The 12255-nt window shown below is 39.1% G+C and overlaps 2 protein-coding genes across 6 annotated transcripts in view; one reads left to right on the top strand and one right to left on the bottom strand.

Annotated features, from left to right (window-relative positions):
- LRRFIP2 (LRR binding FLII interacting protein 2) overlaps window positions 1-4531 on the top strand; it is a 144405-nt gene extending 139874 nt beyond the window's left edge. For all 3 annotated transcript variants that reach the window (XM_023514010.1, XM_023514016.1, XM_023514017.1), the window contains one exon: window positions 3577-4531. In XM_023514010.1, the coding sequence (XP_023369778.1) occupies window positions 3577-3687 (111 nt within the window). In that variant the 3' untranslated portion in view covers window positions 3688-4531. The remainder of the gene's footprint in view (window positions 1-3576) is intronic.
- Window positions 4532-5921: 1390 nt separating this feature from the next.
- MLH1 (mutL homolog 1) overlaps window positions 5922-12255 on the bottom strand; it is a 56121-nt gene continuing 49787 nt past the window's right edge. For all 3 annotated transcript variants that reach the window (XM_003781790.3, XM_023514004.1, XM_023514002.1), the window contains exons 16-19: window positions 8431-8595; window positions 7842-7934; window positions 7457-7570; window positions 5922-6292 (exon numbers count right to left, since the gene is read on the bottom strand). In XM_003781790.3, coding sequence (XP_003781838.1) covers window positions 6125-6292; window positions 7457-7570; window positions 7842-7934; window positions 8431-8595 — 540 coding nt within the window. In that variant the 3' untranslated portion in view covers window positions 5922-6124. The remainder of the gene's footprint in view (window positions 6293-7456; window positions 7571-7841; window positions 7935-8430; window positions 8596-12255) is intronic.

Below are 12255 nucleotides of genomic sequence, written 5' to 3'. Positions count from 1 at the left end.
CAACAACCTCATAAGCCATCTTATGGAACTGGATAAAAGAACAATCTAAGTCTAAACCCAGCAGAAAAGAAATATCCAAAATTAAATCCAAGATCAATGAAATTGAAAACAAAAGAATCATTCAGAAAATTAATAAAACAAGGAGTTGGTTTTTTTAAAAAAATAAATTAAATAGATAAACCTTTGGCTAGACTAACTAGAAATAGAAAAGTAAAATCTCTAGTAATCTCAATCAGAAATGATAAAGGGGAAATAACAACTGATGCCACAGAGATACAAGAGATCATCTCTGAATGCTACCAGGAACTCTATGCCCAGAAATTTGACAGTGTGAAGGAAATGGATCAATATTTGGAATCCCACCCTCTCCCTAGACTTAGCCAGGAAGAAACAGAGCTTCTGAACAGACAGATTTCAAGCACTGAGATTAAAGAAACAATAAAAAATCTTCCAACAAAAAAATGCCCTGGGCCAGATGGTTTCACACTAGAATTCTATCAAACCTTAAAGGAAGAGTTTATTTGTGTACTGCAGAAATTATTCCAAAGAATTGAGGAGGAAGGAATCTTCCCCAACATGTTCTGTGAAGCAAACATCACCCTGATACCAAAACCAGGAAAAGGCCTAACTAAAAAGGAGAATTTCAGACCAATTTCACTAATGAATATAGATGCAAAAATTCTCAACAAAATCCTAGTCAAGAGACTACAGCTTATCATCAAAATACATTCATCATGATCAAGTAGGTTTCATCCCTGGGACGCAAGCCTCGTTTAACATATGCAAGTCTATAAACGTTATCCACTGGATTAACAGAAGCAAAAACAAAGACCATATGATCCTCTCAATAGATGCAGAAAAAGCATTTGATAAAATCCAGCATACTTTTCTAATTAGAACACTGAAGAGTATAGGCATAGGTGGCACATTTCTTAAACTGATCGAAACTATGAGAAACCCGCAGCTAATATTTTACTAAATGGAGTAAAACTGAAAGCTTTTCCACTTAGAACTGGAGCCAGACAAGGTTGTCCTCTGTCACCATTACTATTCAACATAGTGCTGGAAGTTCTAGCCAATAAAAGGGAGAAAATAAAGGGCATCCAAATGGGAGCAGAGGAGGTCAAACTCTCCCTCTTTGCTGATGAAATGATCTTATATGAATCCCAAAGACACAACCACAAGACTCCTGGAAGTCATCAAAAAATACAGTAATGTCTCAGGATATAAAATCAATGTCCACAAGTCAACAGCCTTTGTATACACGAATAACAGCCAATATGAGAGGCTAATTAAGGACACAACTCCCTTCACCATAGCTTCAAAGAAAATGAAATACCTAGGAATATATCTAACAAAAGGGGTGAAGGACCTCTATAAAGAAAATTCTGAAACCCTAAGAAAGGAAATAGCTGAGGATATGAACAAATGGAAGAACATACCATGCTCATGGCTGGGAAGAATTGATGTTGTTAAAATGTCTGTTCTTCCCAAAGCAATCTACCGATTCCATGCATCCCTATTAAAATACCAACATCATACTTTCAAGACTTGGAAAAAATGACTCTGCATTTTGTGTAGAACCAGAAAAAAACCCGGATAGCTAAGGCAGTAGTACTTAGCAATAAAAACAAAGCTGGGGGCATCAATATACCAGATTTTAGGCTGTACTACAAAGCCGTAGCAGTCCAGACAGCATGATACTGGCACAAAAAGAGACATAGATATTTGGAATCGAATAGAAAACTAGGAAATAAAATTAACATCTTAAAACCACCTAATCTTCGATAAACCAAACAAGAACATACACTAAGGGAAAGACTCCCTATTCAATAAATGGTGCTGGCGGAACTGGATATCCACATGTAAAAGACTGAAACTGGACCTGCACCTTTCTCTACTCACAAAAATGGATTCAAGATGGATAAAGGACGTGGGCGGCGCCGTTCCCATATGCTGGAGGTGGTGGGTTCAAACCCAGCCTGGCTAAAAACTGTAAAAAAAAAAAAAAAAAAAATAAGGATGGATAAAGGATTTAAATTTAAGGCAGTAAACAATAAAAATCCTCAAAGCAAGCATAGGAAAAACACTGGAAGATATTAGCCTGGAGAAACACTTCATGAAGAAGACTGCCATGGTAATTGCAACAACAACAAAAATAAACCAATGGGACTTAATTAAACTGAAAAGCTTCTGTACAGCTAAGGAGACAACAACCAAAGTAAATAGCCTTCCCAATGGGAAAGGATATTTGCATATTTTGAATCAGATAAAAGCTTGATAACTAGGATCCATAGAGAACTCAAATTAATCTACATGAAAAAAGCCAACAATACCATATATCAATGGGCAAGAGACATGAGTAGAACCTTCTCTAAAGAAGACAGAGGAATGGTTAACATATGAAAAAATGCTCATCATCCCTAATTATTAGAGAAACACAAATCAAAACCATTCTGAGATACCATGAACACCAGCGAGAGTGGGCCACATCACAAAATCTGAAAACTGTAGATGCTGGCATGGATGCGTAGAAAAGGGAACACTTTTACACTGCTGGTGGGACTGCAAACTAATACAACCTTTTTGGAAGGAAGTATGGAGAACCCTCAAAGAACTCAAGCTAGACCTTCCATTTGATCCTGCAATCCCATTACTGTGCATCTCCCAGAAGGAAAAAAAATCTTTTTATTGTAAGGACACTCGGACTAGACTGTTTATTGCAGCTCAATTTACAATTGCCAAATGTGGAAACAGCCTAAATGCCCAACAACCCAGGAATGGATTAACAAGCTGTGGCATATGTACACCATGGAATACTATTCAGCCATTTAAAAAATGGAGACTTTACAGCCTTTGTATTAACCTGGATAGAAGTGGAACACATTATTAGTAAAGCATCACAAGAATGGAGAAGCCTGAATCCTGTGTACTCAGTTTTGATATGAGGACAATTAATGTCAATTAATGTCACGGTTGGAGTGGTGGAAGGGGAGAGCAGAGAGAAAAAGGAGGGTGTGGTGGGAGAAAGGAAGAGCAGAGAGAGGGAAGGAGGGATAGGGTGGGGCCTTGGTGTGTGCCACACCTTTTGGGGGCAAGACACAATTGTAAGAGGGAGTTTACCTGACAAATGCAGTCATTGTAACCCTCCATGAATCCCCAACAATAAGAAAAAAAAAATAAAAGAGAAAGAAATGGAATACTGGGTTACATCTTAAGGAAAAAGCAGTGGAGTCACTTACTGGTTTGCATTGGTTCCTGACCCTGTACAGTGACTACCATTTACTTGTATGTTTTGGTGAGTTAGACAATGAGTAAAAAGGTAGTTTTTATTTTTGTTTTAGATCAGGTCTATTTCTGTAGCTCTCGTATATCCTTTCTGTGATTTAAACAAATAAACAGTCCTCAATATCACTGTCTTAACACCTCTAGTTGACAAGAAAAAGAAATTAGGGTGAGATCCCATGCAAGGCCATCGCAATTAGCAGGGCCTCTATTTTCTTGATAGTTGGAAATAAAAAAGCGGTGGGTTTTGTTTCTGACTATGCGAAGTGACTAAGTTTTCCCTGTTGCTAGTTACGAACAGCGCTGGACAAGATTGAGGAGATGGAGATGACCAACAGCCACCTGGCCAAGCGCCTGGAGAAGATGAAGGCCAATAGGACAGCACTTCTGGCCCAGCAATAGGGAGGCCACCCTTTGATGTGGGTGCTTCTCCTTGGGGCCCTGCCCAGAGGAACTGACTTTTTGTCCATTGACATAAACCCCTTTCAGTAGTACTGTTTGAGTTTTGTCATTAAAATAACCACCTTTGTATTTTATAATTTATGAGAGAATGAAGCAGGTTTGAATCTTCATGAATGAACACTTTGGATTTTGTTTGTAGTTTGATTTTAGACTAAGAAGCAGTCCATGCTATTTTTAATTTCCATAATTTTAGAATCACGTTTACTCAACATTTTCCCCCAACTGCCTCAGTGACTGGCCACTTGGAGGACCTGGCATGGGGTCAGGAGGACAACAGTTCCATGAGCGCTCACTGAGATACTTGCTGGAGACCTCAGAAAACACAAGTGCCTTCTCCACGGTGCAATTCAGACTTCAGTGATCTCCAGTGGTCAAAAGACATTTATTTACCCTTGATATCAGATAGCATTTCTATTTTAGTGAAGAAACAAGTTCACAAGTGGGGAATCTATGTTTCACTCAAATTTATATGTTTGGAGGAAAAAGCCTTTTTTGTAAAATATTTAAATTTATATAAGAAAATGTAAGGAAAAAATATGGGGAGTGTATATAAAACTTGCTTTATTGCATGGGGCAGGGGAAGTCCAAGGCCTAATACTCTTAAAGTAAGAGTAGGGTCCTTATTCTTCAATATCAATTGTGCTATACCTTGTAAAGTATTTCATCTGCTGCTTATTTGTGGAATGAAACCTCAGAGAAACCAAAAGGGGGAGGGAAGGACAGGGCAGGCAGGTGGGAAATCTGCCTAAAGATTCTATTAAACACATCCTTTTGCCAACCACAATTGGCTACTGACACGTTCATTTTGTTATGGGAGCCTTTAAAACAAATAATGAAAACCACATCCCTCATACCTTCTCATGAAAATCTGGAATATCGAACTTTGTAAAGAGCTTTAATTTCATCTCTAAAGGTACCCAGTTGCAGAGGTTTTTCTTTTCTTTTTTTTTTTTTAAATCACTGAGTGCAGCTGCTTAGCAGAATTTGCAATTCTGTTTTGCTCCCAGAGCCAAGGAGGCTTTATTGAGGTGATTATTTTATCTTTGGAGTATTTACATAGAAAATGTATTGGGAAATGTATTAGAAATTCTACATAGAAAATCTGACTCAAGGCACATAAGAAAACTAGACTTAAAAGTAGATGAAGTAACTCAAAAGTGATCAAGATTTGTATCTAATAATTGTTCCCTTCTTGTAGTAATTGGCCTTTCATTTAAAAAATTTGATCATTGGGTGGCGTCTGTGGCTCAGGGAGTAGGGCGCCGACCCCATATACCGAGGGTGGTGGGTTCAAACCCAGCCCGGCCAAACTGCAACAAAAAAATAGCCACGTGTTGTAGTGGGCACCTGTAGTCCCAGCTACTCAGGAGGCTGAGGCAAGAGAATCGCCTAAGCCCATGGAGTTGGAGATTGCTGTGAGCTGTGACTTCACTGCACTCTATCGAGGGTTAATAAGTGAAACTCTGTCTCAAAAAAAAATTTTTTTTTTGAATATCAAACTCCTGAATTGAGTTAATCTTTTATAAATTTTCTCTCTAATAGTAACAATAGTTGTGTGGTTTGGGTGGGCAGGAAGGTGTTCTGAAATGCAGGTTTATCCTAGAACCCCAACCCCACCCCAAATGGAACTAGCATACTATGTGGCCCAACTCTTGCAGCCTAAGAGTTGGGCCTTCCTGCTCTACTCAAGGTCACTCAGCCATGCACAATGAACCTCATTTCTGAGATCATCCTTCAAACAAGAATACCTAGCAACTTCTTTATCTTAAACTGGTAATATTCATAGTCATTTAACAAAGTGGGCTAATATAAAAATATATATAAAAATATAGATTGTATAAGGATTATTTTCTTTCCTCAAGTTTTTTCCTTAAGAATAATTAGCTTTTGTTACTGAAGATACTAATAGATGATCAGTTTAAGCTTTTTCATGGCCAGTGTCATCAGAGCCTCTGACATGCTCAGAATCTCTCATAAAAAGCATGAGAATACAGGAAGAATCAAATCAGAACACCTTCTAGGAAACCTTAAAGGCCTTTTTAGAATTCTTTTTTTTTTTAATATGCCAATCTAGTCAAGATAAAATTAGTAACAGTGCCTGTATAATACCTTATCAGATGCTTAGTAGGGTTTCAAATTCAGATTCTTCAGTACAACCAAGCATATACTAGGTGAAAACTAATCTAGAAAAATTATCAAGTATAAGGAAATGAAGTCAGAACTAACATTAGGACGTATCTGACAATTTATTTGTAATCAATCCACCATGTATGGGGGAAATGCTACTAGTTAGAAGGCAGATGAGTCTTGAACATTAAATGCTGCAACACTGAAATACAAAGAAAGAAAACACCCCAGGGTCCATAAATGACCATATTTAACACCTCTCAAAGACTTTGTATAGGTCAGGCAGGTTAGCAAGCTGGAGGATATTTCCATCTTCTGTGAAATGTTTAGGAGGCAAAAGGTGTGAGCGGAAGGCTTTATAGACAATGTGTTCCACAGTCCATTTCCAGGGGTGTGGAGTGGAGCCAGACGTTTCACTCTGGAAAACACAGTAGATGTCATGACCCTTCCTGTTTGATATCCTGGTTGATGGGATGTGCTCTGGGCCTGAAAAGTCTTGGTGGCTTGTAATGAGCTGTCACCTAAAGCTTAGGAAGCGGCTTCTGTAGGGCAGCCACTCAGGATTCCCACAGGCCTAAACACTAGATGGTTTTCAAAAAAAGAAGCCACTGCTCTTGTGGGACTGAATCCAATCAGCTAATGAGGATTACTTTACCTCAACCTTCCTCTTCTTTAAGCCTTAGCTGTCTCATGTACAAGATGTTCTTTCTTATCTGTACTTCCTTACTTTGAAGTAAATTTTTCCAATCATATGAAATACTCTCAGCATAGTTTGGTGAGTGTGCTCCTTTGCCTTCTCTACTGGAATGAGAAATTCCCTAGGAGCTTTGGCCAACAGGACTTAGGACTGAATCTCTGCTCTACCACCTACAGACTCTGGGAATCCTTGAGCATGCTTCAGGGGCATGATTATTAATCCTTCAGCATGCTTCATGAGCATCCTTTGGTTTCCTCATCTATGAACTGGAGCATACTGCTTCATCTCAGAGGACGACTGTAAGCAGTCACTGAGAGGGTCACATGTTACAGTGGACTACCCTTTGATTGTTATACTATTTAAGCTTCCCTCTTCTTCCTCCCCTGAAATATATGTCCATTTGGAAAGCAGTATCATCTGACTAGAAAAGACAATAAAACATTAGGAACCCAGGCCCTTTTGTGTCAAGGTGACTTATAAAAGGAGTTGGGGAGTCTTATTTTCCTAGCAAACTTGTGGTCAGGTGTAGAATAGAATAAGGCAAAAGCTAAGGGACTGGGGAGACTGACCCAGAATCTAGACTTTGGCTACACACTTACAGGCTAACAATGGCAGATATGGACCCACGAACCATGAATAATTAGCTCCACCTCCAATTTCTCAGTTTGATGGCTTGTGTTTTTATAGTTCACATTTTCTGGGGTCTCTGGTGGTATGTTTAGACTGGGAGAAGGAAGTAAAAACTCATGAATAAAATCAGAATGTTGTGTTTGAATCTTATTATCTACAATGAAGTGCCAGGACTTTAATGGACAAGTTTCATCTCCTAAAGGTTGTGTGACACCCGCCACAGTTCTAGGTTGCCAGTGTGTTTTACCACAGTACCTGCTGGCTGGAGAGGGTTGACTCCTCAGATATGTACTGCTTCCGGATGGAGTAAAACATGGCACATTCTTTACTGAGGCTTTCAAAACATTCCTTTTCTGCATCCCAATTGACCTGGTGCGAAGAATTCAACACCTCAAGATAGGTACATGCTTTAAGTACTCTTTCATTTTTAAATGAAGATCATAGGCTACTTAAAGCCAAAAACCTAAATGTGATTTTTAGACATTAAAGCTAGACTGCAGAATAGTGGATGAATGCTGGTGGGAATGAGAAGCTGTTTCACTCTTGTCATTTTTATCATTCCAAATGAACTGTGGTCACGTGCTCTCTCCCTCTAGCACACATGATGTATGACAGGCTTATTATCTGTGGGATTACTTACCTCGGTGGCTAGTCGAAGAATGAAGATGGGCAGTCCCTCCAAAGGGGGCACATAATTGTCAATCAGAAGAGGTAATCCAATCAGGTTCCCTTCCTGCTTATAGGAAAAAGGCCAGGACAAGGGAACAAGAAATAATGCTATTGAAATCTAAACACATTTCATTTCTTTAGTGCTTTCCTAGGCCTTGTCCTTGTATCTGCCATGCTGGGTGACTGGGTACTTGACTGGGTACCGGGGGCAGAAGAAAAAGAACTTTTTATCCTGACATACGGCAACTTGTTTTATGGATCTGCTCACTGAAACTGAAAGCTCCAAAGCTTGAAGGGTAAAAAGAAGAAAGGAATGAGGGCTGATCTCACATATAATGGCCTGCAGGGATATGGCTCTTCCTTGAATCTGGGTCCTTACCCCTGGGGACAGGAGTGGGCATGAATGGATAGTATAGCTGTGTAACCTAGAAATGCCAGGTAGTGGAGAGGATGTCATGTATGTCAGTCACATGCTCTTTCTGAGGAGAGGCCCAGGCCTGATCTTGGAATTTGACTTTCATCTGAACAATACAGCAGAGGTATATGAATAGCTGTCATACCTCATCAATTTCCAAAGAGAAGTAGTCTGCAAGCATCTCAGCCTTCTTCTTCAGAAACTCAACAATGTATTCAGCTAGTCCTTCTTTGGGACCATCTTCTTCTGTCCAGCCGCTCTCAGGACTATCTAAAGCCAGCATGGCGAGGTCAAAGAGTGGGGCTGGCTCCTAGGAAGGAGGAAGAATGTGAATAAACAAGCACTAAAAGGGCATCCAAATGAAACCACTGTCAGAATAACAGGTGAGAAACCACAAACGTAACAATCATTCTCATTTTCTCCAGAAGAAATGCCTTAACAATCCATAATAAAACCTCTTTCTTACCTAAGATGTGATAGACAAAAATCATGCCGAACAGGTGGGAAGGGAAGGCCCTAGGGAGGCACTCTTTCTGTGTAGTTATTAAAGAATTTACATATTTTTAGGAAATCACTAGGCAGACCATTTATTTCTTTCTGTAGCCTCATCAATAACTAAAGTAAAGAGGATGAAGAATAAGTTAAATCAAATGACAATTCAGATAAATCATCTAATAAGGAAGAAGAGTAAAATCTATGGTTAAAAATATGATGCCTGTAATCTCAGTGCTTTGGAAAGCTGAAGTGAGAAGATAACTTGTGGCCAAGAGTCTGAGACCAGCCTGGGCAAGACTACCAGACTCTATTTCTACAAAAAATAAAAAAAATTATCCAGGCATGGTGGTACGTTATTGCAGTCCCAGGTACTTGGGAGGCTGATGTGGCAGGTTCACTTGTGCCCACTGAACATCAGCCTGAGTGACAGAGTGAGACCTTGTCTTGAAAAAAAAAATTAAGATGTCTAAATTATTTCCTATTTCTTTTTGATGTTGTTATTCTTTTACATGTGTTCTAAACCCACAGTACATTGTTAGTATTTTTTCATAATAGAAGAGTCAATTAATCAAAAGGACTTAAGAATCCTAAACATTTATGTGCCCAATGAAAGAGCTTTATAATATATGAAGGGGCTCAGCGCTAGTAGCTCAGTGGCTAGGGCGCTGGCCACATACACTGAGGCTGGCGGATTCAAACCCAGCCCGGGTCTGCCAAACAACAATAATAACTATAACAAAAAAATAGCCAGGCACTGGGGTGGGGACCTGTAGTCCTAGCTACTTGGGAGGCTGAGGCAAAAGAATTGCTTGAGCCCGAGACTTTGAGGTTGCTGTGAGCTGTGATGCCATGGCACTCTACCAAGGGCAGCACAGTGAGACTCTGTCCCCCCCTCCCCCCCAAAAAACCCAAGAGAACTGCAAAACAAAACATAAATTCACAATTATAGTTGGAGGTTTCGATACCAGTTTGTGGTATTTGATAGAACAAGTAGACAGAAAATCAGGAAGGACAGAGAAGGTTTGAGGATCACTATCAACTTCATATATTTGACATTCACAGAATTTTCTTTTTGAGACAGGGTCTCATTCTGTCAACCAGGCTTGAGTATAGTGTCATCATCATAGCTCACAGCAACTTAGAACTCCAAGGCTTAAGCAATCTTCCTGCTTCAGCCTCCTGAATACTCAGCTAATTTTTCTATTTTTTAGTAGAGACAGTTCTCACTCTTGTTACAGGCTGGTCTTGAACTCCTGAGCTAAAGTGATCCTCCCACTTTAGCCTCCCAAAGTGCTAGGATTACATGTGTGAGCCACAATACCTGGCCTATTTATAGAACACTCCACTCAACAAGATCAGAACATAAATTCTTTTCAAGTATTCAAGGAACATTTATCAACATAGATCATACTATGGGCCCTAAAACAACTCTCTTTAAGTATAAAAAGATTCAAGTATATTCTCTAATCAAAATGGAATTAAATTAGAAATCAGTAACAGATGTTTGGAAAATCCTCAAGAAACTGTAAACTAAACACACAGCTCTTTTTTTTTTTTTTGAGACAGAGCCTCAAGCTGTCCCCCTGGGTAGAGTGCTGTTGCATCACAGCTCACAGCAACCTCCAGCTCCTGGGCTCAAGCGAGTCTCCTGCCTCTGCCTCCCAAGTAGCTGGGACCACCGGCATCCGCCACAATGCCTGGCAATTTTTTTTTTGTTGCAGCCATCATTGTTGTTTTGGCAGGCCTGGGCTGGATTGGAACCTGCCACTTTAGGTGTATGTGGCTGGCATCTTAGCCACTTGAGCCACAGGCGCTGAGCCTAAACACACAGTTCTAAATAACTTCTAGGTGGGTCAAATAAGAAATTAAAAGAAATTAGAACGTATTTAGACATGAACGAAAATGAAAACTACATATCAAAAGTTGTGGCAAGCTGTTAAAGCAGTACTTAGGGGAAATTCATAGCACTTAACACCTACATTAGAAAAGAAGAAAAGGTCTTAAATCAGTGACTTCTACATCTACCTTAAGAAATGTGAAAGAGTAGGCAAACTAAACCAAAATAAGTAGAAGAAAGGAAATAATAAAGACCCAAGCACATTTCAATGAAATAAAAAACAGAAAAATAAGAGAAAAATATATGAAATCAAAAGTTAGTTTTATTGATCTAGCCAGACAGGTCAAGTTAAAAAGAGAAGCTTTAAATTAAAAAATTAAAGCCTTAATGTCAGGAATGAGATTTTGGTTATAGTTGTCATTGTTTGGCAGGCCTCGGCTGGATTCGAACCCACCAGCTCTGGTGTACATGGCTGGCACCTTAGCCGCTTGAGCTATAGGCACAGAGACAGATCTGTAGATCTTAATAAGAAATATGGGGTGGCACCTGTGGCTCAGTGGGTAGGGCACTGGTCCCATATACTGAGGGTGGCGGGTTTGAGCCTGGCCCCAGCCACATTATAACAACAACAACAAAAATAGCCAGGCATTGTGGCAGGCGCCTGTAGTTCCAGCTACTCAGGAGCCTGAGCAAAAGAATGGCCTAAGCCCAGGAGTTGGAGGTTTCTGTGAGCTGTGATGCCACAGCGCTCTACTGAGGGTGATAAAGTGAGACTCTGTCTCTAAAAAAAAGAAATATTATGAATAACTTATACTAATATATTTTAAAACTTAGATTAAATGGACAAATTAAAAAAAAAGCTAAAGCTCACCCAAGAAGAAAATAGATAACCTTAATAGCTCTATCTATGTCTATTAAAGAAATTGAATAACCTTAATAGCTCTATTTAAAAATAGATAACCTTAACAGCTCTATCTATATCTGTTAAAGAAATTGAATTTCTGAAGAAATCTCCAGGCCCCAAAGGCTTCACTGGTGAATCTACCAAACATTAAAAAACAATTTTAATACCAAGTCTACATAAACTCTTTTAGTAAATGGAAAAGGAGGGAATATTTATCAACTCATTCTATGAGGCCAGCATTACTTTGATATCAAGACTACATAAAGATACTACAAGAAAACTACCAGTAACATTCATGAACATAGATATAAAAATTTGTATCAAAATTTTAGCAAATCAAATCCTATGTGGATCATACATTATTACTAAGCAGGCTCTATCCCAGAATGTTAAGATTGGTTTAACAATCAACGTAATTCACTATATCAACAAACTATAAAAGAACCATATGATTATCTCAATAGATTCAAAAAAGGCTTTTGAAAAAAATTCAATATCTGTAAGGAAATAAAAACAAGGAATAAAAGGGAATACTTCCTCAATCTCATACCTAATGGTGAAAGAGTGAATACTTTCACCTAAGATCAGGAACAAGAGAAAGATTTCCATTCTTACCACTGTATTCCATTGTACTGGAGGTTTTAGCTATTGTAATCAATCAAGAGAAATAAAGGGCTTCCAGACTGGACAGGAAGAAATAAAACTTTTGGCTCGGCGCCTATAGCTCAACCGGC

The sequence above is a fragment of the Otolemur garnettii genome, unplaced genomic scaffold (assembly GCF_000181295.1).
Source record: "Otolemur garnettii isolate 467f Iridium unplaced genomic scaffold, OtoGar3 scaffold00002, whole genome shotgun sequence".
Taxonomy (NCBI): Eukaryota; Metazoa; Chordata; class Mammalia; order Primates; family Galagidae; genus Otolemur; species Otolemur garnettii.
The sequence above is the reverse complement of the archived record's forward strand: the minus strand, read 5'-3'. Positions and strand labels throughout refer to the sequence as shown.